At 44.5% G+C, this 16,944-nt stretch overlaps 1 protein-coding gene across 4 annotated transcripts in view; it reads left to right on the top strand.

The window, feature by feature from the left end:
* The window catches only part of LOC136863082 (CD63 antigen), a 122,824-nt gene that overhangs the window by 1,966 nt on the left and 103,914 nt on the right, over positions 1 to 16,944 (top strand). For all 4 annotated transcript variants that reach the window (XM_067139414.2, XM_067139415.2, XM_067139416.2 and 1 more), the window contains exon 2: positions 11,846 to 12,034. In XM_067139414.2, the coding sequence (XP_066995515.1) occupies positions 11,846 to 12,034 (189 nt within the window). The remainder of the gene's footprint in view (positions 1 to 11,845; positions 12,035 to 16,944) is intronic.

Raw genomic sequence — 16,944 nt, 5'->3', positions numbered from 1 at the left:
TAGTGTTAATCTTTTAAAGAAGCCAATTTTCTTCCAATGCAGTATAGGCCTATTCTAACACGTGTGGTCGACTTACTTATTTTCTCGTTTCTCAACATCTCATTACCCTTCTAACAATAAGGAGAATTCTCGGAAGTCTCCAGGAAAAGCACGTGGGAAAGTTACTTCAGGACAAACAAAGACCGAGCTCGATAGCTGCAGTCCCTTAAGCGCGACCAGTATCCAGTAATCGGGAGATAGTGGGTTCGAACCCCACTGTCGGCAGCCCTGAAGATGGTTTTCCGTGGTTTCCCCATTTTCACACCAGGCAAATGCTGGGGCTGTACCTTAATTAAGGCTACGGTCGCTTCCTTCCCATTCCTGGGCCTTTCCTATCCCATCGTCGCCGTAATACCTATCTGTGTCGGTGCGACGTAAAGCAAATAGCAAAAAAAAAAAAGGACAAACAAGGACCTCGAGGCCTTCCACCGTTCACACCTCCTAAGATGATATGTAAGAACAAATCAACGTCGAACTATGTTGTTTGCCGGACTGAGTGGCTCAGATGGTTACGGTGCTGGCTTTCTGAGCCCAAGTTGACAGGTTCGATCCTTGTTCAGGCCGGTGGTATTTGAAGGTCAGCCCCATGTCGGTAGTTTTTTCGGCAAGTAAAAGAACTCCTGCTGGACAAGATTCCGGCACCTCAGGGTCTCCGAAAACCGTAAATTTAATTAGTGGGGCATAAAATCAGTAACATTCTTCTTCTTCTTCATATTATTATTAATTATTATTATTATTATTATTATTATTATTATTATTATTATTATTATTATTATTATTAGGCTATTGTTACCGTGTTCGCGTGGAACAGAGAGGTGAAAGAAGGTGCTGGCTTGAATGGGTCTATCCTCAACTGTCAAAAGATTAATTTAATACTTTAATAATTAAGGTTATATTTCTTTTCAGATATTAAATTTTAACAAAACAATTCGCTTGGCGACAGAACAAGATTTCAGGTACAGAGCTAGTTTGGTACAAAATAGAAAAAAACAACACAAAAACCAAGAAATGGTTAGTAACAATTTGAGCTTCAAGCCTCCAATTCACAAAAGTCCCTACCTTTTACAGGATATTTAAATCACACAATTTTCAAGAGCACCTTTTGCTCCAAAAGTTATGGCCTTCCAAACGAAACATTCAATATTCACACAAATATTTTTTAAATTACAAGAAAGAGCCTCTATGCTCTATAATTCTACCAAGGAGACTGCGATCCCAAACCCCTACAGCCTACTCAAGGCAACCTTTAACTTTTACATTTGTGACCAGAGCATCTTTGCTCAATAAGATTTACACATTCAGGCCTCTCTGGGCACAACCTACAATTTACAAGACCAAATTAGTTGTCTTTTAAATTTATATGGAAGAAATAATACAGGGGTATCGAGTACTCATTCTACCGGGCATTTGTGGAAAATAACAGGTTAAATTACTGGCCCAAAACGCAAAAATGTATGGAGGCGGAACATGCGTTCCTTGAAATCAAAGCTTAAAACCCTACTTGGGCTTGTGGCCCAACGACACAGAGGCTAATCCCAAACTCCTGAGGTGGCTAGATGGACAAGTTAGATTACAAATTACAATAGTGAAAACAGTTACAAAATCGTAGTCACCTCAAGATTAAATTGAAGGGGAATTGGAGAGGGTAACACACTCTCTACCCCCGGTTTCTAGTTAAGTGCAATAGATTAGTTGAACTTTTACCTGAGAAGAAAGAAAAATCTACATTTTCGGAATTTTACAGTTACATTATTAAAGATTGGAAACCTTCCTCTCGAGTTAGCTTGCAGAGATACCTACAGAGTTAGAAAAATGGTGGCCATTACCTTAGCTGATGTTCTGCTTGCGATGGATGAGGCCCTCGCCTCCTCTCTTAACACACACACACTCAGTAACACGACGATCAATAAGACAAGTTAGCTCGAAAAGGCGTCAGCTTTTAAACCCGAGAGGAAGGTTCGAGAAGGCTCTGGATGAAGTCCAGACACACCGTCTACTTTTTATTTGACAATCGAAACGTTACAAGAAACATGTGATTGGCTGAAAATTAAATAGTATTCGGGAGATAGTAGGTTCGAACCCTATTGTCGGCAGTCCTGAGAATGGTTTTCCGTGGTTTCTCATTTTCACTCCAGGCAAATTCTGGGGCTGTACCTTAATTAAGGCCACGGTCGCTTCGTTCCCACTCCTACCCCTTTCCTGTTCCGTCGCCGCCATAAGATCTATCTGTGTCCGTGCGACGTAAAGCAACTCGCAAAAAATTTAAAAAAATCGAAGTAACTTTTTCATGTCTATTTGGTTGCCCATTTCACAAAATGGTGCCTTTTTACATGCCTATTTTGACTATTTTAGTGCGTATATGCCTACCTATTTTTAACGTGAACGGAATCAAATGAATCGATTCAGTAAAATGAATCGAATGTCCCATCACTACCATCTTGACCTACACCAAGTGTTCCGTGGGCGGGATTTCGAAGCTCGAATGGAGTTCTGTCGGTGGCTATTATACAGGCTGGACAATGAATCAGCATTCGTATCGCATATCTTGTTCTCGACCGAACAGCGCTTCCACAATGACGGGAACATCAATCGCCACAACATGCGCTATTGGAGTCTGGACAATCCTCATTGGGTGCGGCAGGCGGACTATCAAGTACGATGGGGAGTGAATGCTTGGTGTGGAATCTTGGGGCATCGCCTGATCGGACCTTGTTTCTTTGAGGGCTATTGGACTGGCCCACGCTACCTGCACTTTGTGTGTCAGGAACTCCCATTGCTTCTGGAGGATGTGCCCTTGCACGATCGTTTGACGATGTGGTTGCAACAGGATGGAGCTCCACCACACTCGACTTTGCCCTTCGTAACCATCTGAACGAGGAACTGCCAGGGAAATGTATAGGACGAGGAGGCCCTGTTTCTTGGCCCGCCAGATCACCGGATTTAACGCCGTTATACTTCTTCTTGTGGGGACATTTGAAGAACGTCGTTTACACTCAAGCGCCGGAAAACCACGACCAGCTCCGGCAACTCATCACGGACGCCTGCCGAGCAATTACACCTGGAATGCTTCAGGGCGCAAGACTATCTATTTTACACCAGGCCCGAATGTGCATACTCCAAAACGGTCATCACATCGAGCATTTGCTGCGATAAAACATTGTCCTCTGCCACGAAATTTGAAAAGTGGTACGAGGGCTGGAGCGGGGTTAACTCAGCCTCGGGAGGTCAACTGAGTAGAGGTGGGTTCGATTCTCATCCCAGCCATCCTGGAAGTGGTTGTCCGTGGTTTCTCACTTCTCCTCCAGGCAAATGCCGGGATGGTACCTAACTTAAGGCCACGGCCGCTTCCTTCCCTCTTCCTTGCCTATCCCTTCCAATCTTCCCATTCCCCCGCAAGGCCCCTGTTCAGCGTAGCAGGTGAGGCTGCCTGGGCGAGGTACTGGTCATCCTCCCCAGTTGTACCCCGACCCAGAGTATGAAGCTCCAGGACACTTCCCTTGAGGCGGTAGACGTGGGATCCCTCGCTTAGTCCGAGGGAAAAACCGACCCTGGCGTGTAAACAGATAAACATTGTCAGGGCAGTTGTGTTTCTATTATTTCCGGTCTGTATGTGTCCGGCCTACTAACTAATCGGCCCTTCTTAGGGCCACAAACACATTCATACACACACAATTTTCATGAAAACGGGTATTGAACTTACATTGCGTGCGGTATGTATTAAACAAATATTTCAAAAATGTGTAATTTTCGCCCCGGCAACGAACCTCCCACATTACACGCAAGCCCGCTCTGCCGCGGTTTTACCAGCTACTCTACGGTTCGGTACGGCACACTATGCAGCTTATAGCAAGTAGTAGGTTTACTGTGGTCACAATATCAAGTTAATGTTTCGCCGGCGTGTCAGGTTCATATGATCTAGAAGGCACACGCATGTCTTCCAGTGTTTAATACGAGTATAACATTACGGCGTCCTATCAGGGTGAGGCTGTAAATACCAAGATATCCGGTTGTGTTGTCTGAGCATACCGGCGGGGCAGATGATTTCAGGACGGAATGAATATTGTGGGTTGCATAAAACTACATCGAAAGGGGCGACTGAATCACGCTGTATGTCACACATGAAATGATCCATTCACTGTAGCCGTGGTGATCACTGATCAGTTATTAAACGCATATGGCATTAATAGGCATATACAGTATAGGCTTTGCTAGCGTGCTCGATGACTCACAACGAACTGACGAGTAACTAACTACCTTCCTGGCAGTCTCCTATTCACTGGAGGGGGGAGGGGCGAGTTATATCCAGCAGGAACCGGGAGAACGTTTAGGGCTTAGGGTACATTCATTTCAGGTAACAAATAAAGAGTGTATGCCTCTGTGGTGTAGTGGTTAGTGTGATCAGCTGCCACCCCCGGAGGGCCGGGTGATTCCCGGCTCTGCCACGAAATTTGAAAACTGGTACGAGGGCTGGAACGGGGTCCACTCAGCCTCGGATGTCAACTGAGTAGAGCTGGGATGTATTCTCACCTCAGCCATCCTGGAAGTGGTTGTCCGTGGTTCCCACTTCTCCTCCAGGCAAATGCCGGGATGGTACCTAACTTCAGGCCACGGCCGCTTCCTTCCCTCTTCCTTGCCTATCCTTTCCAATCTTCCCATCCCCCATCAAGGCCCCTGTTCAGCATAGCAGTTGAGGCCGCCTGGGCGAGGTACTGGTCATTCTTCCCAGTTGTATCCCCTGACCCAGAGTCTGAAGCTCCGGGCGGTAGAGGTGGGATCCCTCGCTGAGTCCGAGGGAAAAACCAACCCTGGAGGGTGAGCAGATTAAGAAGGAGAGAAAGAAAGAACAAATAAAGAGTACTGCTTGCGTAATGCTTTTGTTCGCAAGATATGTTCACGTTCCCTCAAATAATAATGTGCCGGGCTGTGTGGCTCAGACGGTTGAGAAGCTGGCCTTCTGAGCGCAACTTGGCAGGTTCGATCCTGGCTCAGTCCAATGGTATTTGAAGTTGTTCAAATACCTCAGCCTCGCACTGGGCGATAGATTTACTGGCACGTAAAAGAACTCCTGCGGGACTAAATTCCGGTTCCTCGGCGTCTCAAAAACCGTAAAAAGTAGTTAGTGGAACATTATTAAAATAATAAAATATTAAATTAAAATATTAAATAAAATATTACATTATTAAAGTAATACTTTATTTTGTGCGAAACTATAGTTGCGATGAGACTCGAACTCACGTCATCGAGCTTCCCTGACAAGCACGGTGACTGCTCGGCCACCGCTCCGGTTGACTCTGGTGTAATTCTCCATGTATGTAGGGCCTACGCGTTGGATTGGAATCGGGGATTCATCAATTTTTCGGAAATTATTAGGTTGCGAACGTGACATGTTTAAGTAGGGCCGCTTCACTCTAGGCGACAGGAATCGGCGACAGAGTAGCTCAGGTGAATTCCGTGTCGCCGTGCGGTAGCCGGCCGCGTAACTCAGTCGCCGTCCCAGGCCTAGTGACAGTTTTCATAATGAGTTCTCAGGCAGAGAAGTGTGTCTTGCTGCTCTTATTATTGTCGGAAAGAAAGAAGGAAAGTTTCGTAGGTTTCAGTCACATCCTATGTTGAAAGATCGTTTGAAAAAAGTACTTTTCTATAAACTATCCAATGATTTATTCTATGTGATGATGGTACCAAGTTTTTTAGTTACCGGTACATCATTTTTCTTTGCAGACTACTGAGAAGACGGCACTGTAGAGTTGTTCGTACACACAGCCACATTTTGAAAACTATTGGTTGATTCCCTTCAATCCCCATTTTTAAAGTAAAATCAAGAACGCTCGCAACAAGGTGCCTTAAGTATCGTTCTCTCCACAACTTAGAAATAAAAAAATTCCTGCCTGTCCTTGCATTGGCAAAATCTCCATCATCTTCTTATTCTGCTGGGCCTTTTCCCAAGCAATTGAGGTCGGCACCGTATGTGGATCTGACCCAATTTCACCGAGCGATGTATTCACTATTGAGTGTATCTGTGATGGTTGGTAGTGTGGTATGTTGTGTATACAGACGAACAAAGGAACCCAGTCGCCGAGGCAGTGCAATTAAGCATAAGAGATTAAAATCCCCGACCGAGCAAACGGCCAAGCGGTTTTGCCCACATCTTGCGTTCGGGAGATAGTGAGTTCGAACTCCACTGTCGGCAGTCCTGAAGATGGTTTTCCGTGGTTTCCCGTTTTCACACCAGGCAAATGCTGGGACTGTACTTCATTAAGGACAAAGTGTTTTCACCCCCTCCCTAACACGAGTATATTTTAACACACTACTGCCGTTCTACATACATATAAGTACATGAGGCTGATGATCGCGATGTTAAAGAAACACCTCATGAATCATCAACAACAACAGCTTAAAAGAATGGTTCGTTAATCAGAGAAAATAAAACCTTACATATAGGTAATGTATGGAAACTATCTTGCCTAGTAGCCTTTGGTCCAGAAGCCTCAGAGCTAGTGTAGAGAAGGACAGCCGGTTAAGATGAAAAAGAAGACGAAAAAAAAAATGCTGCTGAACTGTCACCATTTGTCCTATACAACCAATGTATAGTAGCCATATTACCTAGTAAGAGACTTAAGTTAAGCGTGGGGTCGAATCCAAGCCTGTTAAGTTCTGGGTATCGAACTTGGGTCTGTAAGGTTGGCATCCCCTCTGTCAATTTCGCAAGCCTTGCCACGCTCTCACCGCCTACTTGTCCGACTCCATGGCTAAATGGTTAGCATGCTGGCCTTTGGTCACAGGGGGTCCCTGGTTCGATTCCCGGCAGCGTCGGGAATTGTAACCATTATTGGTTAATTTCACTGGCATATGGGCTGTCTGTACGTGTCGTTTGCATCATCATTTCATCCTAATTACGATGCGCAGGTCGCCTCCAGGCATCAAATCGAAAGACCTTCAGCCCTAAAAGCCATACGCCATTTCATTTACCACCTAGTTTTATAATCGTCTGCATCCGCCACCACATAGAGCAGCAGCCGTCATTCCCATGCGTGCTCAATTTCCAAATTTCCCGCGCTTTGTTATGTCACAGTCACGTGACAGGCAACAGCCAATCAGCTCTTGATCCACTATTCCCCCAAGGTCTCTACACTTAACCATCGCGATAATAACTTTACAACACACCTTGAAAATACTATAGTTTCTAGTCAACTGAGCGACAGAGCTAAGCATCTGCTGCATCAGCTGTTAGCATTTCTTATCCCGCCAAGCTTGCCACAGGCCATAAGACGCTCACTTGGGGATTCCCGAGGCCTGTGACCAGAAATACGAAGTCTTCTTTGGGGTAATCACATCAACGGGACTGTAAATAACGGTTAGAGATCTCTTCACGAGGTTATGAGGGAATTTAGGGGTTGGTGTAAGGACTTAAAGGCCGTGCGGTTAGGGTCGCGCAGCTGTGAGCTTGCATTCGGGAGATAGTGGGTTCGAACCCCAATGTCGGCAGCCCTGAAGATGGTTTTCCGTGGTTTCCCCACTTTCACACCAGCCAAATCCTGGGGCTGTACCTTAATGAATGCCACGGCCGCTACCTTCCCGGTCTCAATCAATCAATCAATCAATCAATCAATCAATCAATCAATCAATCAATCAATCAATCAATCAATCAATCAATCAATCAATCAATCAATCAATCAATCAATACTGATCTGCATTTAGGGCAGTCGCCCAGGTGGCAGATTCCCTATCTGTTGTTTTCATAGCCTTTTCCTAAATGATTTCAAAGAAATTGGAAATTTATTGAACGTCTCCCTTGGTAAGTTATTCCAATCCCTAACTCCCCTTCCTATAAATGAATATTTGCCCCAGTTTGTCCTCTTGAATTCCAACTTTATCTTCATATTGTGATCTTTCCTACTTTTATAACCGCCATTCAAACTTATTCGTCCACTAATGTCATTCCACGCCATCTCTCCGCTGACAGCTCGGAACATCCCACTTAGTCGAGCAGTTCTTCTTCTTTCTCTCAATTCTTCCCAACCCAAACTTTGCAACATTTTTGTAACGCTACTCTTTTGTCGGAAATCACCCAGAACAAATCGAGCTGCTTTTCTTTGGATTTTTTCCAATTCTTGAATCAGGTAATCCTGGTGAGGGTCCCATACACTGGAACCATACTCTAGTTGGGGTCTTACCAGAGACTTATATGCCCTCTCCTTTACATCCTTACTACAACCCCTAAACACCCTCATAACCATGTGCAGAGATCTGTACCCTTTATTTACAATTTCATTTATGTGATTACCCCAATGAAGGTCTTTCCTTATATTAACTCCTAGATACTTACAATGACCCCCAACAGGAACTTTCACCCCATCAACGCAGTAATTAAAACTGAGAGGACTTTTTCTATTTGTGAAACTCACAACCTGACTTTTAACCCCGTTTATCAACATACCATTGCCTGCTGTCCATCTCACAACATTATCGAGGTCACGTTGCAGTTGCTCAGAATCTTGTAAATTATTTATTACTCTATAGAGAATAACATCATCCGCAAAAAGCCTTACCTCCGATTCCACTCCTTTACTCATATCATTTATATATATAAGAAAGCATAAAGGTCCGATAATACTGCCTTGAGGAATTCCCCTCTTAATTATTACAGGGTCAGATAAAGCTTCACCTACTCTAATTCTCTGAGATGTATTTTCTAGAAATATAGCAACCCATTCAGTCACTCTTTTGTCTAGTCCAATTGCACTCATTTTTGCCAGTAGTCTCCCATGATCCACCCTATCAAATGTTTTAGACAGGTCAATCGTGATACAGTCCATTTGACCTCCAGAATCCAAGGTATCTGCTATATCTTGCTGGAATCCTACAAGTTGAGCTTCAGTGGAATAACCTTTCCTAAAACCGAACTGCCTTCTATCGAACCAGTTATTAATTTCACAAACATGTCTAATATAATCAGAAAGAATGCCTTCCCAAAGCTTACATACAACGCATGTCAAACTTACTGGCCTGTAATTTTCAGCTTTATGTCTATCACCCTTTCCTTTATACACAGGGGCTACAATAGCAACTCTCCATTCATCTGGTATAGCTCCTCCGACCAAACAAAAATCAAATAAGTACCTCAGATATGGTACTATATCCCAACCCATTGTCTTTAGTATATCCCCAGAAATCTGATCAATTCCAGCCGCTTTTCTAGTTTTCAACCTTTGTATCTTATTGTAAATGTCATTGTTATCATATGCAAATTTTAATACTTCATTGGCCTTAGTCTCCTCCTCTATCTCGACATTTTCCTTGTAACCGACAATCTTTACATACTGCTGACTGGATACTTCTGCCTTTTTAAGATCCTCCCTTCCGTCGCCTAAAACCTTCTCTGTGTTAGTGCGACGTTAAACAAATAGCAAAAAAAGGACTTAAAGCAGAGGGCATATAAGTCCTTGGTTAAGACTCCAACTAGAGTATGGTTCCAGAGTATGGGACCCTCACCAGGATTACTTGATTCGAGAACAGGCAGAAATACACAGAAAAGCAGCTTGATTTGTACTGGTTGATTTCCAACAAAAGAAAATGTTGCCAATTTTGGGCCTAGGAGACTTCGGAGAAAGGGGATGAGCTGCTCGACTAAGTATGTTCCAAACTGTCAGCGGAGAGATGGCGTGGAATGACATTATTAAACGAATAAGTGTAAGTGATGTTTTTAAAAGTAGGAAAGGTCACGCTATGAAGATAAAGTTGAAATTCAAGAGGACAAACTGGGGATAATATTATTTTATAAGAAGAGCTATTTCCTTTACGTCGCACCGACACAGATAGGTCTTATGGCGACGATGGGACAGGAAAGGCCTAGGAATGGGAAGGAAGCGGCCATGGCTTTAATTAAGGTACAGCCCCAGAATTTCCTTGGTGTGAAAATGGGAAACCACGGAAAACCATATTCAGGGCTGCCGACAGTGAGGTTCAAACCCACTCTCTCCCGGATGCGAGCTTACAGCTGCACGCTCCTAACCGCACGGCCAATTCGCCCGGTATATAGGAAGAGAAGTTAGGGACTGGAATACTTAACTAGGGAAATGTTTGTTATATTTTCATACTTTTGAAATTATTTAAGAAAAGTCTAGGTAAAGAAGATATGGAAATTCTGACACCTGGGCGACTGCGCTAAATGCGGTCTGATTGTGAAAAATAGGGTCGCATACGGGAAATTCCTGGAAATACTGGAGAGTTGCAAACTTATTTGTTACTTCCCTCTTCACTGAATTTCTGAAGGTAGTATCCGTTGTTTCCCACTTTCACACCAGGCAAATGCTAGGGCTGTACCTTAATTAAGGCCACGGCCGCTTCCTTCCCACTCCTAACCCTTTCCTGTACCATTGTCGCCATAAGATCTCTCTGTGCCGGTGCGACGTCAAGCAAATTCTAAAAAAAAAAAGGGAGATAGTATTTAAAACTTAACTTTTACCGAGCTCGATGGCTGCAGTCGCTTAAGTGCGGCCAGTATCCAGTATTCTGGAGATAGTGGGTTCGAACCCCACTGTCGGCAGCCCTGAAGATGGTTTACCCTGGTTTCCCATTTTCACACCAGGCAAATGCTGGGGCTGTACCTTAATTCAGGCCACGGCCGCTCCCTTCCCATTCCTAGGCCCTTCATGTCCCATGGACGCCATAAGACCTATCTGTGTCGGTGCGACGTAAAGCAAAAAAATAGACATGGTGTCCGGTTCTATGCTTGCACAAAAGAAATATTGTTCTTCATGCTGACTCTTCGCAGCTAGTTTCGGCGAGGCCCTGTTTCTCTTCGTTAGTTTCAACCTCTGGTTTCAATTCGGGTATCGTCGCAAAGATGGACTTTCACGGCCTGTGACGTAACTATGTGACTGTGGCAGTGCACACACTGGTCGCTCGTCCGTCCACTTACATGCTTTGTGCCCACGGGACGAAAAACCCAGCGTGAGCAAGAATGCCGTAAATGGTCAGAAATGATTGAAATTGTTAAGCTGAGCTGGCAGGCGTCGTTTTCCACCGTTAACATGTATGCTTGGCCTTCCTCGTCTTGCAGAATCTCTTAGTGAGCAGATTTTTTCAAATCAACGGCACACCGTCACTTCTGTAGTTGATTCTATATTCCTCGGCCTTACCACATTATGATTTGTTTCTGCTATCGTATCGAGTTCAAACTCATGAAGCCTAATAAATTGCACATTGGTTTAAAACGCGTGCGGCAATAAAGACTTCCACTATCCCTAACCCCGTCTCTAAGTGGGAGAGAGTGGTTAGCTCTATGCCCTTCCACCTTTACCCCCAGTAATTAACCTGGTATGCATTTTTGGCGTTGGCTGAATAAACCTCAGGGCTATGTGTCTCTCCAGAGGTAGAAATCTCGTTTCTAAATGTTCTACTTCCTGACATGGATTCGAACGCACGTTCTTCCACGTAAACCGAGCGTGTCCTTACCGCCTCGATAAAGCAGCCTCTTTTTTTTTTTGCTATTTGCTTTACGTCGCACCGACACAGATAACCTATGTCTTATGGCGACGATGGGATAGGAAACGCCTAGGAACTGGAAGGAAGCGGCCGTGGCCTTAATTAAGGTACAGCCCCGGCATTTGCCTGGTGTGAAAATGGGAAACCACGGAAAACCATCTTCAGGGTTGCCGACAGTTGGGCTCGAACCCACTATCTCCCGATTACTGGATACTGGCCGCACTTAAGCGACTGCTGCTATCGAGCTCGGTGCAGCCTCTTTTAATGTGAAGGGTTCCAAAATAAATACTTTATGTATGTACATGCATACTTACTGTTTCAGCTCTTCTCAACAGCTCTTCTGGCTGTTGCGGGAATTGTGAGGGAACTGCTCTCGTCTTACGACGACTTCCTCTTTTACTACGGAACGGTGATCACTACGTACATCTTTGCCGGGTACACTTGCACTATCCTGTCAACACTCCCAGGAAGCTATGCTTTTTATGTACGCAGAAGGAAGCTCATGGTGGCTGTAAGTATCATTTGGCCTTCACAATATTAGACACTAAGGTTACTTGCCAGCCACGTGTACTTTATTTACTGCAATTTCAAGCTGAACGTGCCAGCCATGCATTCTTTATTTACTCTTACTGTACTTTCGAGCTGGAATGTTATAACAAGCTTACAAAGAAGAATTAATTTAGTTATAAGGGTGAACCAAGGCTTTAGAAAGTACTGTGTTAAGAAATGCTGTACACCAGAATATTCTTCTTGTTCTTGAATGTGCCGTATCAGATCCTCCTGATGTTGGTTGTCAGTCTGGCGTAAGTTATACGTCTGTTTTATTCTGCACGGTGGAATAGCTTCTGATGGTTTCGTATGCCCGTCCAATCTTGATTATTAAGGATAATTTATTCATACGCCATAGCAACTACACTTTTCCTGCCAAAAATTTGTCAAGACTAGAAGGAATAATTAACATCTGCTAGCTTACGTCCGAAGTTATGTAGGCACAGAGTTTCCAACGAAACGGCTTCTTCGCTTCGAAGTCACGTGGACTAAGGTCAGAAAATAGGGAAATCGTAGCAAGACCTCTTATCCCAAACACTGTAAACGACGTGTAACAGTGTCTGGGCAGTGAAGGCTAGCGTTTTCATGAAGATTGTTACGCGTCCGAGCCGTTCTGGACGTTTCTTCCTTATTGTACGACCAAGGTGGTACCAAAGAAATGATCTTTTTTTTCTATTTGCTTTACGTCGCACCGACACAGATATGTCTTACGGCGACGATGGGATAGGAAAGGCATAGGAAATGGAAGGAAGCGGCCGTGGCCTTAATTAAGGCACAGCCCCGGCATTTGCCTGGTGTGAAAATGGGAAACCACAGAAAACCATCTTCCGGGCTGCCGACAGTGGGGCTCGAACCCATTATCTCCCGATTACTGGATACTGGCCGCACTTAAGCGACTGCACCTATCGAGCTCGGCCACAGAAATGATGTGTACTACTGTGCCATAAAAGTGCATCCCTGACGAACTGGATGTTACAACAGAACACCTCGACTGTCGTGGACCGAAATGATCATTAGTTCCGTGAGTGACGACTATTTGTCGAACTTTGTGTCACCGTGGTGATTCGGGATGACGTTGTTCATTGGACTGTTGCTTAAATTCAGGTTTGTATGCCCGTATCTTATGTTTTATCGATAGCAATTACTGGATCGCGATTCAAACTTTAAATATTGATATACTGTATGTTTCATAGCGCGTCCATTTCTCTATTCATCTAGCAGCAATTTTCCACACATATAAATCCAACCGTAGCATTGGGCACACCGACAACGCAAGAATATTTGCACGCTGGTCTAATTCTGTCACATTCCACTGCGTCCATTGGGCGCTGTTCGATCATATCCTTGTAGCTGACAATGCGCTGCGGAGAAGGTCGGAAGTGGAATCTGTTCCCAGTTTGAAGGTCTTTACTCACCTTGCCACTGTATGACTAGGTCGTGCTATCGCTGCCAAACTTCAGTTCATTCCATTACCCACCGCTGCCCTTTGACGACTGACATTGAAAGCAAGGTCAATTCCAGATCGACGTACCCTTGCACCAATTGGTGGCAACGTTACAAGGTACTTACCAGCATTTACATTGTCATACCGTATCTTCAGGATATAAAAGGTATGAATCAACCTCTTTTTCCATTGAGTATTTTATTATTTTGAATGATGAGAATTAATTTGAGTGGTCTTTGAATCTCCTGAAATGAGTGCCTCAAACCACCTCGACCACTTAGGTTTGGAACATTACTGGGATATAGATCTGAAAATAAGGGGTTCGATTCCTGAGCAAACAGTGTTGATTTAAGGGGTCTGTAATTAATGGCGTGCGGCTTTCGTAGAGGCGTGGTGCAGGCAACCTGCACGGCTGTGAGAATGGGGACCTATTTGAAGTAATTCTAATGATGAAGACGGCACATATACCAAACTCCCGGGGCGGAATAATTAACCAATGGAAGTTAAAATCCCAATTCGGCCTGAAATGAAACCCGGGACCTCTTGAACCAAAGACGAGCATGCTAACCATTTAGCCATGGAGCCTGATAAGGGTTTGATAATCCTGTCCTTTGTCCCAGTAACATCAACCACCAAGCACCTAACACTTTTGTTATCTGTTGTCTCCTACTCTTCTCTGTGTTTGCTTTAAAGGCCTGTTTTCACACGTAGGACTGTGCTTCGGCTGTGCTTCGACCGTGCTACGGCGGTGTCGCCTACTCTGTCTTTTCACATGTAGGACTGTGCTGCGACTGTGCTGTGGTCATGTGGTCCTTGTTCATTGCATCTGTGCTCACAGGTTGGAGACATGGATCCTAACGAAGAAGACGTAGTTATTGCCTGCGCAGCGTACATTGTTTTACAACAAAAGAAGAAGAGAAATAAGAATTATAAAGGCATTCATGTTGTTGAACTAAAATTATCACTTGTTCGTCTATTTTTAAGGAAGACAACTGCGCCACCCTACTACTGCAAACTATCACACAATGTATCTCAACCAACGAGCACAGTATTCAGACAGTGCATTGCGCACTCTATGTTATTCTGTGCTCGTTGGTCACTGGATCACGTACGACCGAGTGCTTCCGATTACCACCGAAATAAGACGGAAGTCCGGCTTGGCGACACTAGGGCGACCGTTTCTAATTTTCACATGTGGTACTGTGCTGAGACCAGGCGACGACTGTGTGGGCCGTAATCGCTCTGCTTGGCGATCCATGACAGCACGGTACCAACACGGTAGGGACACAGTCCTACATGTGAAAATACTCAACTGCTGTTCAATGTAAATGGAATGGTTGCCTGTTTTCACATGTAGGACTCTGCTGCGACTGTGCTTCGACCGTGCTGTGTCGTCCGCAATCGCCAAACAGTATAAACCATTCCATTTGCATTGAACAGCAGTTGAGTATTTTCACATGTAGGACTGTGTCCCTACCGTGTTGGTACCGTGCTGTCATGGATCGCCAAGCAGAGCGATTACGGCCCACACAGTCGTCGCCTGGTCTCAGCACAGTACCACATGTGAAAATTAGAAACGGTCGCCCTAGTGTCGCCAAGCCGGACTTCCGTCTTATATCGGTGGTAATCGGAAGGACTCGGTCGTACGTGATCCAATGACCAACGAGCACAGAATAACATAGAGTGCGCAGTGCGCTGTCTGAGTACTGTGTTCGTTCGTTTAGATACATTGTGTGATAGTTTGCAGTAGTAGGTGTGGCGCAGTTGTCTTCCTTAAAAATAGACGAACAAGTGATAAGTTTAGTTCAACAACATGAATGCCTTTATACTTATTCTTCTTTTGTTGTAAAACAATGTACGCTGCGCAGGCAATAACTACGCCTTCTTCGTTCGGATCCATGTCTCCAACCTGTGAGCACAGATGCAATGAACAAGGACCACATGACCACAGCACAGTCGCAGCACAGTCCTACATGTGGAAAGACGGAGTAGGCGACACCGCCGTAGCACGGTCGAAGCACAGCCGAAGCACAGTCCTACATGTGAAAACAGGCCTTTACGCAATCATTGGAGGAAAGTCTGATCTACAAAATCCAGTGCACATTCTTTGCATACGCCAAGTAACGGGGTCCTGTGAGGGTAATTTAACATTTTAAAATATGTTTATAACGAAGTAAGGTTCCATACCTGCTAGCATAGGTAATGTATAGCTCTAAAATTCTGTGAACGACAGACTCAAAATTATCGACTAGTACTTTACACATAAATAATTCACAAACTTCCTCGCATTAATGAATAAAAACTGGATTTCTTTGTAGGTAGTGTGGTAGTTGCTTCCTTGTCTTCAAAGAGACATAAGTTTCATATTGTTACTAATCACCTCTCATATGAACGACTGAAGTATTTTGTACATACTGGGCAGCGTTAACTAGTTGCGAAAGGTGAGTTCAAGTCGAAGGCATGCACAATTCAATCACACAAATTTCTACACAAATTATAATATAATAAATAATTTAATATAATTTGAATATTGTCATCATCATCATCATCTGTTTACCCTACAGGTTCGGTTTTTCCCTCGGACTGAGCGAGGGATCCCACCTCTACCGCCTCAAGGGCAGTGTCCTGGAGCTTCAGACTCTTGGTCGGGGGGATACAACTGGAGAGTATGACCAGTACCTCGCCCAGGCGGCCTCACCTGCTATGCTGAACAGGGGCCTTGTGGAGGGATGGCAAGACTGGAAGGGATAGACAAGGAAGAGGGAAGGAAGCGGCCGTGGCCTTAAGTTAGGTACCATCCCAGCATTCGCCTGGAGGAGAAGTGGGAAACCACGGAAAACCACTTCCAGGATGGCTGAGGTGGGAATCGAACCCACCTCTACTCAGTTGACCTCCCGAGGCTGAGTGGACCCCGTTCCAGACCTTGTACCACTTTTCAAATTTCGTGGCAGAGCCGGGAATCGAACCCGGGCCTCCGGGGGTGGCAGCTAATCACGCTAACCACTACAACACAGAGGCGGACTTGAATATTGTAATTATTGTAATTAATTTGGTATGATTTGAATACTGTAATTGTAATATTATGATTAATTTCACATGATTATAATATTGTTATTGTTTGGTCATCAGTCCATATACTGGTTTGATGCAGCCGTACACCACACCCTATCATTTGCTTAATTTTTTATTTCTACGTATCTACTACATCCTACGTTTACCCTAATCTGTGCTGTTCTTACCAGCTGTACTTCACTCAAAAACCAACTGAACAAGTCCTGGGTGTCTTGAGATGTGTCCTATCATTCTATCTCTTCTTCTCGTCAAATGTTCCCAGGTCGTTCTCCTCTCCCCAATTCGTTTTAGTATACCTTCATTCGTGATTCGATCTACCCATCTCACCTTCAGCATTCTTCCGTAACACCAAATTT

The sequence above is a fragment of the Anabrus simplex genome, chromosome 2 (genome assembly GCF_040414725.1).
Source record: "Anabrus simplex isolate iqAnaSimp1 chromosome 2, ASM4041472v1, whole genome shotgun sequence".
In the NCBI taxonomy this organism is placed as follows: domain Eukaryota; kingdom Metazoa; phylum Arthropoda; class Insecta; order Orthoptera; family Tettigoniidae; genus Anabrus; species Anabrus simplex.
The sequence above is the reverse complement of the archived record's forward strand: the minus strand, read 5'-3'. Positions and strand labels throughout refer to the sequence as shown.